This window comes from Mandrillus leucophaeus, unplaced genomic scaffold, assembly GCF_000951045.1.
Source record: "Mandrillus leucophaeus isolate KB7577 unplaced genomic scaffold, Mleu.le_1.0 Scaffold1665, whole genome shotgun sequence".
Lineage (NCBI taxonomy): Eukaryota > Metazoa > Chordata > Mammalia > Primates > Cercopithecidae > Mandrillus > Mandrillus leucophaeus.
In genome coordinates, this window is record NW_012101660.1 from 153,407 (window position 1) to 173,119 (window position 19,713).

General features: G+C 36.3%; 1 protein-coding gene across 2 annotated transcripts in view; it reads left to right on the forward strand.

Annotated features, from left to right (window-relative positions):
• Positions 1-19,713, forward strand: part of PQLC2L (PQ loop repeat containing 2-like) — a 46,860-nt gene that overhangs the window by 15,805 nt on the left and 11,342 nt on the right. The window contains exons 2-4 of one of the 2 annotated variants that reach the window (XM_011976464.1): positions 10,660-10,791; positions 11,435-11,523; positions 17,660-18,272. In XM_011976464.1, the coding sequence (XP_011831854.1) occupies positions 10,660-10,791; positions 11,435-11,523; positions 17,660-17,711 (273 nt within the window). In that variant the 3' untranslated portion in view covers positions 17,712-18,272. Of the gene's footprint in view, positions 1-10,659; positions 10,792-11,434; positions 11,524-17,659; positions 18,273-19,713 lie in introns of those variants that run through there. The other variant, XM_011976463.1, reaches the window with a different exon arrangement.

Here is a 19,713-nt window from a genome sequence, read left to right on the forward strand (position 1 = left end):
GTTAGTTTTCCTTCTAACAGTCAGGACCCTCAGCTGTAGGTCTGTTGGAGATTGCTTGAGGTCCACTCCAGACCCTGTTTGCCTGGGTATCAGCAGCGGAGGCTGCAGAAGATAGAATATTGCTGTACAGTGAGTGCTACTGTCTGATTCTTGCTCTGGAAGCTTCATCTCAGGGGTGTACCCCCACCGTGTGAGTTGTGAGGTGTTAGTTTGCACCTAGTGGGGGATGTCCCCCAGTTAGGCTACTCAGGGGTCAGGGACCCACTTGAGCAGGCAGACTATCCGTTCTCAGATCTCAACCTACGTGCTGGGAGATCCACTGCTCTCTTCAAAGCTATCAGACAGGGTCATTAACATCTGCAGAGGTTTGTGCTGCTTTTTTTTTTTCTATGCCCTGTTCCCTGAGGTGGAGTCTACAGAGACAGGCAGGCCCCCTTGAGCTGCCATGGGGTCCACCCAGTTCGAGCTTCCTGGAGGCTTTGTTTATCTACTTAAGTCTCAGCAATGGTGGGTGCCCCTCCCCCAGCCTCGCTGCTGCCTTGCAGTTAGATCTCAGACTGCTGTGCTAGCAATAAGGGAGGCTCTGTCCGGGTGGGACTCTGCTGGCCAGGTGTAGGATATAATCTCCTGGTGTGCCATTTGCTAAGACCCTTGGTAAAGTGCAGTATTAGGGTGGGAGTTACCCGATTTTCCAGGTGTTGTGTGTCTCAGTTTCTAAAGGGATTCCCTTCCCCCTTGTGCTTCCCAGGTGAGGCGATACCTCGCCCTGCTTCAGCTCTTGCTGGTCGGGCTGCACCAGCTGACCAGCAATGATTGTCTGGCACTCCCCAGTGAGATGAACCTGGTACCTCAGTTGAAAATGCAGAAATCACCTGTCTTCTGTGTCACTCGCACTGGGAGCTGGAGGCTGGAGCTCTTCCTATTCGGCCATCTTGCTCGCACCCCACTTCTAATCTTTTAGGGTGTTTTTCCTCTTGATCTTAGGTAGTTCATTTACATAGATATACTGATAAGTATTTAGTTGATGATTTGAGAGGGATTGTCCAGAGTTCTCTCTTTGTGCAGTTCTATCCTTGCTGGTACTCTATTCTGCAAACTCTAGCTCTGTGGCCTCCCTGAACTCCCAGTTCTTTCTCCTCAGGGTGATCTCCTGACTCATCCTGGCTTTCCAGTATTTGTAACACAACCTTAAGACTCTCTCCAGGCAATAAGTTAGGATAATAATAGAGTTCATTCACCTCCTTTGTTTGAGGTTTCTCAGGGTTCTCTATTCTTCATTGCCTGATGTCCAATGCCCCTAAATCATTGTTTCATGTATTTTATCCATTTTGTGATTTCAGGCATGATGGTGAATGTAATCCCAACTTATCACTGTTGAAAGCAGATGTCCCAACTATCTTTTGTTATTCCTCATTTATTTTTGTTGTGACCAAAAAACATAATCTGTATTATTGTGATACTTTAAATTTATTGAAACTAGTTTTATGCCCTATCATGTGATTTTTCTTGATGGATGTTCCATTTACTTGAAATAAATGTGTCCTCTGAACATGACAATGTGTGTTGTGTTCTATAAATGTCAGTTAGATCAAGCTGGTTGATAGGGTTTTTTGTGTCTTCTCTATATTACTGTTTGTTAAGAAGACATAGCAATTCTCGCTGAGTCAATAAGAAGTTAGCAAATAGCACTGTTCTATCAATCACTGAGAGAGAAGAATTGAAATCCTGAATATAGTACTGGATTTGTCTTATTTCCCCTTTTAATTCTTTCAGTTTTGCTTCATATATTTCAAGTTTCTGTATTAGGTGCATAGACATTTAGTATTGCTATGTCTTCTTGAGGAGTTGACTTCTTTATCATTATAAAATGTCTCTTTTTTCTTTAGTAATATTTATTGTTCTGAAGTCTACTTTTTCTGAGTATTATAGCCAACTTAGTTTTCTTATGATTTGTATTTTATGGTACACTTTTTACAAATCTTACTTTTAACTTTGTTTTTACCATGTTTGTATTAGTCCTTTTTCATATTGTTGGAAAAGACATACCCAAGACTGGGAAGAAAAAGATGTTTAATTGTACTTACAGTTCCACATGGCTGGGGATGCCTCAGAATCATGCGGAAGGTGAAAGGCACTTCATACATGGCAGCAGCAAGAGAAAACGAGGAAGATGCAAAAGCAGAAACCCCCAGTAAAACCATCAGATCTCATAAGACTTATTTACTACCACAAGAACAGTATGGGAGAAACTGCCCCCATGATTCAAATTATCTCTCACTGGCTTCCTCTCACAACACGTGGGAATTATGGAGTACAATTCAAGATGAGATTTGGACAGGGACATAGAGCTAAACCATATCATTCCACCCTGGCCCCATCCAAATCTCACATCCTCACATTTCAATACCAGTCATGCCTTCCCAACAATCCCCCAAAGTCTTAACTCATTTCAGCATTAACCTAAAAGTCCACAGTTCAAAGTTTCATCTAAAGCAAGTCCCCTCCACCTATGAGTTTGTAAAATCAAAAGCAAGCTAGTTACTTCCTAGATACAATGGGGATACAGGTGTTGGGTAAATACAGCTGTTCCAAATGGGAGAAATTGGCCAAAACAAAGTGGTTACACGGCCCATGCAAGTCTGAAATCCAGCGGGGCAAGCAAATATTAAAGCTCCAAAATGATCTCCTTTGACTCCATGTCTCACATCCAGGTCACGCTGATGCAAAAGGTGGATTCCCATGGTCTTGGGCAGCTCTGCCCTTGTGGCTTTGCAGGGTACAGCCTTCCTCCCAGCTATTTTCACAGGCTGGTGTTCAATGTTTGTGGCTTTTCCAGGCAAACGGTGCAAGCTGTCAGTGGATCTAATATTCTGGGATCTGGAGGATGGTGACCATTTTCTCACAGGCCACTAGGCAGTACCCCAAGAGGGACTCTGTTCAATACTATGTGGAAGCTGCCAAAGCTTGGGGCTTCCACCCACTGAAGCCATAGCCTGACCTCTGCGTTGGCCCCTTCCAGCCATGGCTGGAGTGCCTGGGATGCAGGGTGCCAAGTCCCTAGGCCACACACATCATGGGGACCCTGGCCGCAGCCCACGAAACCATTTTCTCATAGGCCTCTGGGCCTGTGATGGGAGGCGCTGTTGTGAAGATCTCTGACATGCCCTGAAGACATTTTTCCCACTGTCTTGGGGATTAACATTCGGCTTCTCATTACTTATGCAAATTTCCAAAGCTGGCTTGAATTTCTTCTTAGAAAATGGATTTTTCTTTTTTCTTTCTTTCTTTTTTTTTTTTTTCTGAGACTGAGTTTCGCTCTTATTGCCCAGGCTGGAGTTCAATGGTGGCACGATCTTGGCTCACTGCAACCTCTGCCTCCCGGGTTCAACGGATTCTCCTACCTCAGCTTCCTGAGTAGCTGGTATTACAGGCACCCACCACCACACTACCTGGCTAATTTTTTGTATTTTTAGTAGAGACGGGGTTTTATCATGTTGGCCAGGCTGGTCTCAAACTCCTGACCTCAGGTGAGTCACCTGCCTTGGCCTCCCAAAGTGCAGGGATTACAGGTGTGAGCCACCGTGCCCAGCTGGATTTTTGTTTTATATCACATTGTCAGGCTGCACATTTTCTGAGCTTTTGTGCTCTGCTTCCCTTATAAAACTGAATGCCTTTAACAGCACCTAAGTCACCTCTTGAACGCTTTGCTGCTTAGAAATTTCTTCCTCCAGATGCCCTAAATCATCTTTCTCAAGTTCAAAGCTCCACAAATCTCTAGGGCAGGGGCAAAATGCTGCCAGTCTCTTTGCTAAAACATAACTAGAGTCACCTTTGCTCCAGTTCCAAATAAGTCCCTCATCTGCATCTGAAACCACCTCAGCCTGGACCTTATTGCCCATATCACTATCAGTATTTTGGTCAAAACCATTCAACAAGTCTCTAGGATGCTCCAAACTTTCCCGTATCTTCCTGTTTTCTTCTGACCCCTCCAAACTGTTCCAATCTCTGCCTGTTACCCAGTTCCAAAGTTGCTTCCACATTTTTGGGTATATTTTCAGTAATGTCCCATTCTACTGGTACCAATTTCCTGTATTAGTCCGATTTCACACTGCTGATAAATACACACCCAAGACTGGGAAGAAAAAGAGGTTTAATTGTACTTACAGTTTCACACGACTGGAAAGGCCTCAGAATCATGGTGGGAGGTGAAAGGCACTTCTTACATGGCAGCGGCAAGAGAAAATGAGGAAGATGCAAAAGTGGAAACCCCTGATAAAACCATCAGATCTCTTGAGACTTATTCACTACGGTGAGAACAGTATGGGGGAAACCGCCCCTGTGACTCAAATTATCTCCCACCAGGTCCTTCCCACAACATGTGGGAATTATGGGAGTACAGTTCAAGATGAGATTTGGGTGGGGACACAGAGCCAAACCATATCAATGTTCATGTTTTCTTTTAGCTTCTTCAACATATGGAGTATATCTATAACAATTAAATGCTTGCTAATTTCAACATCTCTATCATTTTGGTGTCTGTTTCTATTGCTAATTTGTTTTTCTTCATTATTGGACACATTTTCCTGCTTCTTTGAATGTCTTCAATATTCAGTTGGATGCTGGACATTATGCTCAACATTGTGACAATCTTCCTTGAAAACTTTAAAGAGTATTGGTGTTTATTTGGGCAAGCAGCTACTTTATTTGAAAATAAGTTTGATTATTCTAAGGCTTGTTTTTAAACTGTATTAGAGTGGGTCTAGCATAGCCGCTACAGCTTGTTTACCCTTACTCTGAAGGCACCGTCTTTTTGGGTGCTCTGTGAATGTTCCTTGTCTTCTAAATAATCTCTTTCCCCTGCCTGTTCAGAATTCAAATATCTCTTAGTCTTGTGTGAGCTGCAGTATTTTTCAGTTAATAGTACCCTGGTAGCTTTTCTCTCCCTGGTAGTTGATTTTTGCCTGACTTAAAGGAGTTTTGCCCTACTTTGCCTTCCTATTCAGCCAAAGGCACAGGTGACCTATGTGCAGATTTCTGGAGTTCTTTTTTGGAGTTTCCTCCTCTTAAGAACTCTGAACTATAATTTCTGTTTCTCACTCTCACAATATTTTATTTGCTTCTTTTTGTTGTAAAAAAAAAAAAACCCCTCACATATATTAGTCCTCTTAATACGTTTTTAAGTGTAAAGTATTGTTAACTATATGTGCATTGTTGTAAAGCATATCTCTAGAACTTTTCCATCTTGCATTGCCAAAACTCTATATCCATTGCACAGCAATTTTCCAATTCCCTCTCCTCACACCCTTGTAACCACCATTTGATAATTTGCTTCTATGAGTTTAACTACTTTAGATACTTCATATAAGTAGAATTATGCAGTATTTGTGCTACTGTGACTGCCTTATTTCACTTGGAATAGCACTCTTTTTCCACAAAAGTTTGAGAAGGATTGGCGTTAACTTTTAAAATGTTAGATAAAATTCTCCAGTGAATGCTTCTGGTCTTGGGCTTTTCTTTGTTGGCAAGTTTTTGATTACTGATACAAACTACCTACTCATTGTAGGTATAGTCATGTATTATATTTGATCAAGATTCAGTCGTGGTAGGTTGCATATTTCTAGGAATTTCTCTATTTCGTCTAAGTTAAACAATTTGTTCACATATAATTGTTCATAGTAGTGTTTCATAATCCTTTTAAATCTCTGTGACATCAGTTGCAATGTCTTTTATTTTTTAGTTCATTTATTTAAGTTTTCTCATTTTTTATAGTCTTGCTAAGTAAGAGTTTGTCAATTTTGTTAATCTTTTTAAGAAATCCTTAGTTTTGTTGATTTTTTTCTTACTGTTATTCTATTCTCTTATTTTATTTATTTTTCCCTAATTGTTATTATTTTCATCCTTCTGCTAACTTGGGGCTTTATTTGTTCTTCTTTTTCTAATTTTTTTTTTGAGGTGTAAAGTTAAGCTGTTTATTTGAGATTTTTTAAATGTAGGTATATACTGCTATAAAGTTCTTTCTTAGTACTGATTTTACTGCATCCCATAAATTTTGGCATGTTGTGTTTCCATTTTCATTTGTCTCAAGGTAATTTCTAATTTCCCTTCGGTTTATTCTTTGACTCAATTGTTATTCAGTATTATGTTAGTTACCACATATTTGTGAATTTTTCAGTTCTTTCTTCTGCTATTATATTCTAGTTACATTTCATTGTAGTTGGAAATAATACTTAGTATGATTACAATCTTAAATTTGTTAAGGCTTGCTTGTGATCTGAGGTGATTCATCCTGGAGGATGTTCTGTGTGCTCTTGAAAAGAATATGGATTCTGCTTCTCTTGGGTGGAATGTTCTATACATATCTGTTAGGTCCAGTTGGTCTATAGCCTTGTTCAAGTTTTCTGGTCACTTATTAATCTTTTATCAGGTTTGCTCTATCCATTATTGAAAGTGGGGTATTGAAATCTCCTACTATTATTGCACAAGTATTTCTCCCTTCAGTTCTGTCAGTGTTTGCTTCATATATTTGGATGCTCTGATTTGGGTGCATACAAACTTATAATTGTTCTATTTTCTTGATTAATTCATCCTTTGTCATTATATATTGTTTTTCTTTGTCTCTTATGACAGTTTTTGACTTAAATCCTATTTTGTCTGACATAACTATGGCCACATCTGGTCTTTTTCAATTACCATTTAAACAGAATATCTTTTCCCATCCTTTTATTTTCAGTCTATGTGTGTCCTTAAATCTGAAGTTAGTCTCATATAGACAGCATACAGTTGAATATTTTTTCAAAATCCATTCAGCCACTTTATGGCTTATTTGAGGAGTTTAATCCATTTATATTTAAAGTAATTACTGATAGTAAAGTACTTATTATTAACATTATATTAATTATTTTATGTTTATCTTGTACATTTTTGTCCCTTTTCTCCTATCTTCCTTTGTCTTTCATTGATTTTATTTTTTGAGTGGCACATTTTGATTATTTTCCCTTCTGTATTTTTTATAGATGTTTTCTTTGTGGTTACCATGGGACTTACATAAATTATCTTATATTTATGACAATCTATTTTATGTTGATGACAGCCTTAACATCAATTGCATACAAATACTGTATTTTCTTTCTTCTACTACCCCACACACTTTAGATTATTGATTTCCCAAGTCACATCTTTTTATATTGTGTATCTATTAACATTTTGTAGTTATATTTATTTTTAAATTAAATACCAGAGTTAAATGTTATCACCATCATTACAGTATTTCAGTATTCTGCATTTGTCTATATATTTACCTTTTTCCTATGAGTATTATACTTCCATATTCTTTCATGTTGCTTTCTAGCATCCTTTTATTTCAACTTGAAGGACTCTCCGTAGTGTTTCTTGTGAGGCAGGTCTAATGATGATGAATTATTTCAGCTTTAGTTTATCTGGGAAAGTCTTTCTTTCTCCTTCATTTCTGAAGGACACCTTGTCAGATAGACTATTCTTAGTCGGAAGTTTTAACCTTTTGGTACTTTGAATATATCATCCCACTTCCTTCTGGCCTGCAAGGTTTCTGTTGAGAAATCCACTGATAGTCTCAGGGGGCTCCCTTGGACATGACTCTTTTCTCTTGCTGTTTTCAAAATTCATTTTTTGTCTTTGACTTTTGACATATTATATTGTGTCTCATTGTGATCTTTTAAAAATTTTTAAATTTGTATTATTTTTTACTTAATTGATGTACATAATTGATGTATATGTTTATGGGGTACATGAGGTATTTTGATACAGGTATGCAATAAATAATAATCATGTCATGAAAAATGAGGTATCCATATCCTCAAGCATTTATCATTTATGTTATAAACAATCCAATTATACTCTTTCAGTTATTACAAAATGTACAATTAAATTATTGTTGACTATAGCCACCCTGTTGTATATCAAATACTAGGTCTTATTCATTCTGTGGGTTGGCTCTTCACTTTTCTTTATAATGTTCTCTGATGCACGAAAGTTTCTAAATTTTGATGAAGTCTAATTTATATTTTCTTTTGTTGCTTGTGCTTTTGGGGTCATGTCTAAGAATCTGTTGCCAAATCCAAGCTCATACATATTTATCCCTATGTTTTCTAGATTTTACAGAGTTATATAGATTCTCAAATTTAAGCTTTTTTCTATTTTGAGTTAATTTTTGTATATGGTGTGAGGTAAGAGTTCAACTTCATTCTTTTGCATGTAGTTATCCAGTTGTCCCACTGCTATTTGTTGATAAAAGTATTCTTTCCTTATTGAATGGTCTTGGCTCCCTTGTCAAAATCAATTGACCATAGATGTATGTTTTTATTTTTGGATGCTCCATTCTATTCTATTTATCTATATGTCTTTTCTAATGCCATTACCACACTGTTTTGATTACTGTCTTTGTCACACATTTTGAAATTCAAAAGTATTAGTTCTCTAACTTTATTCTCTTCATTCAGAGTTGTTTAGACTATTTGGTATTCTTAGCAATTCTGTATGAATTTTAGGATCAACTTGTGCAGTTTTGGAAAAGAGGCAGTTGGAATTTTAATAAGAACTGCATTAAATCTGTAGATTACTTTGGGCAGTTTTGCCATCTTTACAATATTAAGTCTCCCAATCCATGAATATGGAATGTCTTCCCATTTATTTAAGTCTTCTTTAATTTCTTTCAACAAAGTTTTCTAAGAAAAAATATTACACAATATTTATTTATTTATATTTAATTTTTACAGATTTTAAAACAATTTGTAGCCAAACTTTAGTATGAATCAAAGCATTATTTTAAAAAGAAATATTCATTCTGACATTAAATTGCACTTTCCGAGAACCAGCAACATCAACCATCCAGACTTTAATTATAGAATCACAGGTGCAACTGTGTATCTCCTCAGTAGAGGACAGGAAGATTTGTGCGACTGGGACCATATGGATTTGGCATCTCCTGCAAGATGTGTGTCCAACTCCTGGGAATACTGGAGCATGATTATAGAATTAGTTTCTATTGCCTGTTTTCTGTCTGTTGCTCTCCCGTAAGTTAAGAATCTTGGATTTCAAATCTATAGTGTAACACTCTTGTTCATAATTTCTTATTTTAAAAAAATTTAAATATTTTTATATTAAGTATTTTTTCAAACTACTTGGGCTTGCTATTGAACAAATGTTCTCTTTGTATTTTATATTTTGAAGGTGCTAAAAAGCATCACTCTAAAACATTTTGGAATATAACAGAAAGGTTGTTAATACGTTATACTGACTACTTTTTTCTTAATTAAGATATACAAATCTTTTATATTTAGTAATCAGAAAGGCAATAAAGCATATGTACCTTACCTCTTCACTGTCCTATGTTGAATTCCTTTTCAATATGTTTTTTGATAAGAGCAAAAATTTAAGTAGTCTTTGGTGAGATATTACATTACGCTATTCTTTTCTTGTGGGCATGGGGATAATTTTCAAAAAAAAAAATCCAAGCAGTTTAGTCCTACAGGGGAAAGTTTTCCATTCTTGCTAAGTTTATTTATAATTAGAAGTCAGATACCAACTATATCTACCCTAGAAAAAAAAATATCAAGCAAAAGAGGTCTGCTTCAAAGGAATTTGTAAAATATGTGTGCCTAGATAGGTCATCTGTTTATAAAATACTGGGGAAAGGTAGAGAATACAGTCAGTCCTCAGATGCTTTGGAAATCTGAAACATAACAAAAAGTCTTTTGAAAACCACATTGATATATATACCATTCACCACCGCTTAATGGAGGAATAACTCAGCATTGATGTGAGTGGGATTATGGTCTCCGATGTGAATTCCGGAAATATTAACTTTTAGGTAGTATATGTGGTAGTGAAAGATTATAAACTTGGAGTCAGGAGATTTAGGTTGATTCCCAGTTCTACCACTGGTGGCTTATGGACATCATTTAGCCTCAAGTGGGGCCACCCATTTCAAACCTTGGTCAACTTCCTGCAATCAACACTTCTGGTTTAAAAACTTAATCTTACTTTATGATATGGAAAGTAAGATTCTGAGAGATTAAGTAATTGTCTGATGTCCCACAGGTGACAAGCCATGTCTTCAGGTCTTTTGGATCCCAGGACCCAAGATTTTTAAAAACTTTTCCACATAAGAGGTGGCATCGTAGGGAGCCAAATAGATTTTCACATTGATTTTGCTATTTGTCCACCTGTCCACCTGCATGTGGGCAACTTGATTAGAAGTAAATTTAAAAGAAAAAATAGGTACTGGCTGAGAATGTAATCACTGATAAACATTTTGAACCTCTATTCTTACATTTTAGTGATATATCTAGTATCTCTAATTACATGACTTAATATCTTCCCCCATTATGAGGCCAAGAAAGAATAAACATGTGCTTAGGACATATATATAAATTCCAATGGGAAAGATAAAAGAAAAGGCAGAGATAGGAGGCATTAATATTTTAGTATTGTCACTGAGCTTCTTTTAGGTTTTAGATATTTTTGCTGTGTGCTGTGAATGAAGACAGGTTAAAAAGAATCCTAGAGGCTTAACTGGGAGTGAATGAGATGTTTTATTGCTGTACATCATCGGTTTTGTTTTTATCTGGTGTTGAGTTGGCTCATTAAGTTCTCCACGTGTTTATTTGTCAATTGTCACTTTCCAGTCAGCTCTTTGTAGCCTACAGAAATGGAAGAGTGGATGAAGCAGTCTCTCTGGGTTTTCTGCTTTGCTGGATAGGTGGAGACCTGACAAATTTCAAAGGCTGCTACCTGACTAACCAGCTGCCTATTCAGGTAAAACTTTCTCCAGATTTATCTTCAAAAGAGTGAAGGTTCTGGGTTATGTGTGCATAGAGAGCTTCATGTGTAGAGTTGACAAATTTAACAAACAAAATACAGGACACCCAGTAAATTTGGATTTCAGATAAACAACAAATAATTTTTTAGTATAGACATGCTCTAAATATTGCATAAGTGTTCTGTATCTGACAATCCTCTTAATGTGGCATTTTTAATAGTAGAATAGAGGCCTGTCTGTTTTCAGATATATTTTTAAAGTCTACATCCAGTTTTAATTCCTTTTCTTCATACAGTTTTAATATTTTCTTGCCTCAAGGTAACTGAACATGATATGTTGCCATTAGGGGATTCTTATTCTTTTCTATACTAAGACTGAACAATAATCCACTGATGCTGACACATAGTCTACAATGAGAGTCATGATTAAAAATATAGTCAGTGGCTATAGGCAAATATTTCTATGATAGTATTCAAATGAAAAAATAAAGTGGAATATTTGTAAGCTTTTAGAATACTTTGTTAACGTATTTAATCATGTAAATGACTTTGTCACTTTCATACACTGTACTATATATATTGGATAATGGTGGCCTGGGATTTTATATTTATAGATGTCCATCCTTATTTAGCACTCCAGATTTTGACAGCCATCTTTGACATGAACACGGATATAATCATACTCTCACAATTCATGCACTATAGGTTAAAGAATCATAAGAACAAAATGTAAGATTGGTAATAGTTCATTCCGGTACTTCTATTTGTAATAGAACATTTTCTCATTTAAAAACCAATAGAGCATCTTTGAGTTATTTTTAATGAGTAAGGCATATTTTGATAAGACATAACATTTCTCTCAACCATCCAAGTGAGTCCTTTGAGAATTTTTAGATGTGGCACATTTAGATTCCATGTTATTACCTTTTTTTTCCAATTGGTCTGTGTCATTGGACACATTAACACATCTATGTTATAGGAAAATAAACAGAAATGATTAATCAGAAAAAGGTACGAGAGAGATTGACAGGAATAGTCAAATGCTTTTAGAGGTTTCTCCAGGTGATAAGCGGTACCACTTTTCTCTTGTGGCTAATCTAAAAACATATCCTCCACAAGATGATAGCCACAAATAGTTTTTAAGTGCTTACCATTTGTCAGTCCTGTTGTAACTTATTTAATCTTCATATCACCCAATGGGACAGGCACTATTTTAATGTTCAGAGGCTGGCGCAGAATAGGCCTGCAGTATAGATTCCCTGAATAACTGAATACTATTATTTTTATTTTTGCTTTGACTGCTGTGTTTTTAAATGGCTGTTTGTTTCTTCACGTGTGTATTTATGAGCCAGCCCAACAATGAAACTTACTTTTAGCTGTGTACCTATGAGAGTGGCCCCATTTTTCCCCTTGGGACGTGTGGAGCATATTTTTCTACTGCCCCCTGGTGGTTGTAACTATTACAAGGATGAGAACAGCTACTCAAATCTACAAATCAAATACAAATCCCACTGGATACTAGAGTGAGGAAGGCAGGAAGATTACCCCCAGTTGTGTACCAGGCATGGTGAAAGACCTTTTATATGTGCTCATTGAACTCACTTATTTTCCATGGCAAACTCCTTTATACAATTGAGGAAATTGAGGCATCAACAAACTGGACTGAGGTCACATAGCCAGCTGGTAAAGGGATTAGATTTCAAAATCAACCTAAGGTGATATCAGGTATGTATCAAGCTAATTTACAGTGTAATTGGTGTTATGTGAATCATAAGCTCTATAAGAACAGGGACTGTCTCAGTCTTGCTCAAGACTGAGTACATAGCCGACATTCGGCGAATAGTGGTGGAATGAATGAATTTTAAAAGATATGGAAATCTCCAGTAAAGCATTTGGTACTTAAAGGACACCCAATCAGTTTCCTCCCCTGTGTCGCCCCCTACCCCCACCAAACCTTATATATATATATATATATATATATATACTGTCTCTTATACACATCTAGATGTGTATAAGAGACAGGTCTAAAACAGTATGACAGGCCAGCTCTCTTCAATTTACTCCCTCAGGGCTAAATTGAGCAACTCACACAGTTTATGAGGTTTCTGAAACAGAGTTTTGCTTAGCTGCAATATATTCTGTGGGCAAAGTAGACTGAATTTGGAATACTGTTAAACTTAGGGTCAATGCAGAGTTCAAAAAAAAATTAAGTTTCACCAAGGAACATGTGCTCAATGGACTATCCAACCTGGAATGTTGAGGGATAAAGCGAATCCCTCAAATACAAAGTGTGTCTGAAGGTAATTTTTTATTGAATTCTATTGTCTTAACATGTGGTTGTAATATATGAGAAGCCATGAGCTGTACCTTTGCAGTTATAACTCTACAAATGTTTTAAAATAAATGCTTCATCAGTTTTTATGTTAAACAAGTGGGAATGATTTAGCCAGAATGTTGCAGTCAGATATCTGTGTGTCTGATGTCTGCTGATATTAACCCTAGTACAGATGAAACATAACTAAAAAATTAAAAATAGAACATAGAGGTTAAAGCTGCATGGACCTATCCTGCCCCTACCAACCCGTGGTAGATGATTGTCTGGCTTATAAGGAAACATGTTTTCTACTTAAACATAGGTTTTTGTATGTTTGTTTGCTTGTGGTTTTTGGTTTTGTCTTTCACTTTTACTTAGATTCTGCATCCCACTATTTCCTAGCTTCCTGAACAAGAGTGTTCAATTTGACCATCACTCCTGGAAGTTCTCATGCTTTAATCATTAACTGATAGAGTAAGAATATAGCCAGCCACTGCCCATGGAGAATGAGTCACTCTGCTCTGTATAGTTAACAGTTATGGATCAAGTGCTTTTTGATTTTTCCTCAGAGAGCTTTCCAAAATGTACCTTGACCTGGCTCTGCTGATTTAAACTCTGAGTCATCTAGATGCAGATTTAGGAGATAATATCCATAGGATGTAATGACTTAATTTATAGTCTCTTGGAGTAGGGGCATAAATTATTTAGTTTTGCATTCTTGGTTGCTAAGAATGTAGGTGTTTAGTAAGAGTTTGTCAATTAAATGACTGCTCTTCTACATCTCTGGAAACCTGCTTGGCATGTTCCAGTGGTGCCTGGGTTTTTCATAGTCTCTTTGCTTTTTATCTGTCTCAAGCTCAGGGCTTTTTGCTTCCTCTCTCCTTCTCTCAGCGGCCTGAATCACACTCCCTGTTGCTGCCTTTAATTTCTGTTGGCTACTGTTGCCACTGACACCACTTTTAATCTCCTCTGATCCTATTCTGTGCTATCGTCCTACTTCATTTCTCCAGTGTTCTTCTTTCTTGTCTGCTGTTCCCTCCCAAGGCCTGTCAGCACTAGAATGGATGCACTGAGCTTGTAAATGTGTAGCTGGGCAATTAAAGTAGCACTTTCCTTTCCTACAATTGATCCAGCCAATCACAACCGTCCATCAGTTGCTTTCTGTGGTTTTCCTATTCTCAGATGCACTTAGTGATCTTGAGTTCTAACTAAACAGCATATTTTTTCTGGATGACATTTATTGTGTAACCATTCTGAAAACTCAAGTATTCTGGAGATTAAATACTAGATAAGTGGTATTTAGCTGCAGTAAATATGTGTGCCATTGGACATCATTTCAGCAGCTTGTGGCAGTTGTTCACCATTGCCCTGGTTGTTTTTAAGCACTAGGGGGTAGAAGCCTGCAGAATTTATATGTAACTTGGGTGCCAGTGTGCATTGTGCTGTCAGTGACAATACCAAGTCTATTTTTGGTGAAGAATCAACCTGAGACTTCAACAGAAGCAAAAAAGGTAATCTTCATTTGAAAAGCCCATCAACTCTTTGTTATGGATCCATTTTTTGGTCACTTTAGAAATATTTCTGCAGAATTTTTCATTGTTGTTAATTTTATAAACTCCACAAAAATATTGTAGAAGTGCTGAGGTTAGTCCAGGAAGTATTTTATTTCAAAAATGAAATGACAGAATGCCAGGGCACAATCCCCACCTCTCTCCATGTTCTCCCAATAAAAAATACAAGAAAGAATTTTTGTTAACTTTTAGAAAAACTTCTAAGAAACTTCAGTCCTTTGGGATTTCGCAGGTAGTGGTTTTAATATATTAGAATTGACCAGGGCTCAGTAAGATCCTGAAAATCCCGAAAGCACCTTCTCTCCTTTTGGGATGCAGGCTGGTGGGCAGAAAGGCTTGTCCCAGACTGGGGAGACCCGTTCTGGTGAAACTGCCCACTTGGCCCATCTACAGGCAGGTACTTTTATATATTCCAAGCAGAGAAAGGGTTCTGTGGGGTTGAACCAGAAATCCAGATGGAAACCCCATAGATACACTTATACTGAAGTTATTTTTTCCAAATCTTAATTGCCATTATTCAAAACAACTTAGCATATCCACATGCATGAATAAATGATGTTACTACTTGATTAGGGAATACCACCCATCCTAGAAAGATGATTAATATTCATTGGCCTCCAAAATAACAAGGCTGCAGAGAATAAATACTTCCACCCTAGTTTTATCCAAAGAACCTCCATTTCCCTCGAAATATTGAGATTCTAATGTATGTTTAGATTGATCCTTAATACTATCACTCTTTTTGTGTTACTGCTTTTAAGATACTGTTGGCATAGTTGAAATGTTAGGCTTTATTTGCGGCTATGTATTTTGTGTATTCTACTTGGATCTCGATTTCCCCAACTATATAGAAATGTAAGTACGTTATTTGCTTTATTCGTTCTGATGAATCAAAGTGCTTCTTATGACTTTGTGTCTACCTTTAGAAGAGATCTTGGAATTCTGAGTAGTGCTTTTGGGACCAACAATATGGAAGTCACAGTCACAAGAATCTATTCTTGATCAATTTTTTGTTGCTTGTTTATTAAGCTCCTTTAAGTTTAGGCAGCAGAATTTAGATCAGCTGGAATTGTTGTCTAAATCTCTTTTCCTGGGTTTGCATATTAATGCCAGTGTAATGAAATCACAATAAATTATACAAAGCATTTGGCATGGATGTTGTGCCTGTGTTCAACTTGTGAAAAAGTAATGATTCCCTTGCACTTTGCAACTAATATACTTCACTGTAGCAACCTAGAAGGGACCAAACGTGTACATGTGTACTTTATCGCTCCGAATTTTCAACCACCCATGGTTTATTTGAATTTCCAATGGTATATTCTTTTATTTACCACAGGTCCTGGAAACTGAAAACTCAAACTGAATTTCTGAATGTTAAATGGGAGTGAAAGAGTAATTTTCTCTAATTCATTCATTTGAGTTTCCATCTGGTCAAAATAGTCTCACATGTTTGTCAACATTTTGAAATGAAGTATTGCAAAAGGGTACACTACAGACATTGAATAAAGAAGCTTCATGTAAGCAGTACTTTTTTCAGGGGAGAGTATCATAGTCTCTCCCTCAGAATTGCCTTAAAAATGATCCCAAGAGGCAGCTTCACAGTAAATTAGCATTTACTAACTCCCAATCCAGTACTGGACTGCATGATTAAAAGGATAATAATTGTTATCATTGTCACATATAGATAATATTTTAAATGTTTAAATCTTAGTACTTTTGAATCTTAAAAGAAATGGATAAGGGAAAAAATCTATAGAATTAACTATAAATATTTAATATGTCTGTACATCAAATATAGGTGTAAAACCAAAACATACAAAACAGATAGGAAGCACATATGGCAAAGAACAGAATTTTAGTAAGAATTTCCATAAATCAAAAGGAAAAAACAGTCCTATATAAAAATTTACATAGGACTCAAAAAATGGATAATTCAAAAAGAAGGAACGGCAGTGGCTCATGCCAGTAATCCTAACATTTTGGGAGGCCAAGGCGGGTGGATTGCCTGAGCTCAGGAGTTCGAGACCAGCTTGGGCAACATGGTGAAACCCCATCTCTACTAAAAAACAAAGAAAAAAAAATAGGCGGATGTGACAGCATCCATGGCGGTGTGTGCCTGTAGTCCCAGATACTTGGGAGGCTGAGGCAGAAGAATTGCTTGAACCCAGGAGATGGAGGTGGCAGTGAGCCGAGATTGCGCCACTGCACTCCAACATGGGCAACAGAGCGAGACTTTCTCTCTAAAAAAAACAAAAAACAAACAAACAAAAAAAACATGAAAAATAATTTAACTTCTCTAGGAATTAAATAAATGTGAAATAAAATAACAACTTTTTAGTCCACCAAATTAGCAAATATAAAGAAATTATAGGAATCACAGCTGATAAGGATAGGGTTTGTTTGCACATGCATACACTGCTGAATAGATGTTTAAAAGTCTTTCTGGAAAACATTTTGACAGTTTGTGTCAACATCCTTAAAAGTATGAATTTCACATCTAGATATCAATTCTAAGGAAATTACCAGAAAGATGGAAAAATATGTACGTACTGAGGAATTTGTAAAAATGTCATCTATAAGATTGGGGACACTCAAATGCTGAATACAGTGGAATATTCTGAAGCAATTTTAAAATGTTGATAAACAATTTTTAGTGACATGCAAAAATTATTATAATATATAATACTGGAGAAAAGGATATAACAAAATATTATGTATACTGTGTATAGTCATGTACCTTGCATAAAAAGAAACAAATGAATTAGAATATTTCATGAGTATTAAGATTATGGGTGATATTGTTTTAGCCTTCATGTTTTCCACATCTTCCAATATTTGTACAGGAAACTTTTTTTTTTTTAACAATCAGAAGATATTTATGATAATAAAATACAATTTAAAACTTGGGTGATTTGTGAAGCTGTGTATTGTATAGGGAAGAGAAAATAACAACTACTGTCATCCTTGCTTCTGTTGTTAGTTCTGAAGATTTACTGAGGAACTTCATTTCTGCTGTTTGTATTGACTATTGATTGGGAACTGCACGTACGGACTTGGTGTGGTTTTAAAGATACCAGCTGCTAAGTGTCACAAGAGTACTTACTTTGTGCATCATCTTCCTTGGCTTATTGCAACATTTGGAGTCTTATTCCTTAACTCTTTTGTGTCTTTGCCATCAGATTGCCATTAGAGAATAAACATGTATAGATAATATATCACCTAAAAAGTGTGTGTGTGTGCATATATATATATATATATCTTCTAAGAAGTGTAAATAACTAATGCTATAGCCATTTCATTATTGTATTTGAAATATTCATTTATAAGGAAAGTCTTCTCTTTCCCAAAGTATCCTAGATTATTATTATTCTAGCAGAGGATCAAATTCAGATGAAGATTTCTTGGTTTCTTTGGTTCTTCTGATAAAAAAAAAAAAGTGGGGCCAAGATTAGAAGTGTTGAAATTAACACATCTTAGATATTAAATTTTATTAAATTATAATAGCAGATATTAAGAAAAAGCCATGCCATCTCTGAAAATTTCTACAGAGAACACTTTGAATTAATAAATGACAACTGATGCCTTGCCTTTTGTTGACAAAAGTGAGTCTCATGAATTAATAGTTTATGGTAAATAATACATTTAGAATGACTGGTTAATGAATTTAATGAAAATTGGCAATAATGTTTAAAAGTACATTTATCATTTGTATGTGGGAAACAAATACGAGGGTGCTATTAGTTCTCAATATCTAAACTTACTTGTGATGATTAATACTGAGTGTCAACTTGATTAGATTGAAGGATGCAAAGTATTGATCCGGGGTGTGTCTGTGAGGGTGTTGCCAAAGGAGATCAACATTTCAGTCTGTGGGCTGCAAAAGGCAGACCCACCATTAATCTGGGTGGGCACCATCTAATCAGCTGCCAGCGCAGCTAGAATATAAGCAAGGAGAAAAATGTGAAAAGGAGAGACTGGCCTAGCCTCCCAGCCTACACCCTTCTCCTGTGCTGGATGCTTCCTGCTCTTGAACATTGGACTCCAAGTTCTTCAGATCTGGAACTCGGACTGGTTTCCTTGCTCCTCAGTTTGCAGACAGTCCGTTGGGGGACCTTGTGATGATGTGAGTTAATACTTAGTAAACTCCCCTTTATATATATAATATATATATTATATTATATTATATATTTTTTATATTTTTCATATATATTATATACGAAATATAAATAAAAATATATTATATATTTCATGTATTCTATATTTTTCATATATAATATATACATCCTATTAGCTCTGTCCCTCTAGAGAACCCTGACTAATACATTACTAAAATTTATCACAGTTATATAGTTAAATGGAAATATCTTTGTGTTCTCTTGCTCATTGGTACTTCGAGTTTCAAGAAACATAGGGGTGTATATTTATGATAGGCTTGATAAAATTGGCATAAGCTGTCAGTCTGATTGTGAAGTGAGGAATCCAAGGTTTATTTTATGGATTGTCAAAGAATCAAATAATCTCTGAATAATTCTTGGCATGAATTTTACTTTTATTTTTTGGACTCAGCCATTAAAGAAAATGAAAATGGCCACTTGCACTTTAGCAGCTCTTTATGATTTTCAGTACTTTGTGACAGATCACTAATAAGTTCACCAAAGATGCTTTTGAGAAGCAGAAAAATAAGAGCCTCATTTAAAATAGAATACTTTGAAGCAGACAGTTAGGAATACACTGAGTTAGCAACAAGGTCTGGATGATTCCTGAGCAACTGTGCTCAGTAGGGAGTCCCAGAACAGAACAAAGGGGAAATCTTGAGTCATTTCCCCTTCTTCAACCTTCTAGTAAGATGGGAATCAGGGGAAGGCGAGCATGAATGGAAGAAAGGGGCTTCTTGCCATTGAGAGACTAGCAGAGAAAAATTGTGGTTAGGTGATAGTGTTTCCATTTCTTTCAAAACCCAACTTCACCACTACGCAATATATTCATGCAACACGACTACCCCTTAAATTTATATAAATAATAATAATAATAAAA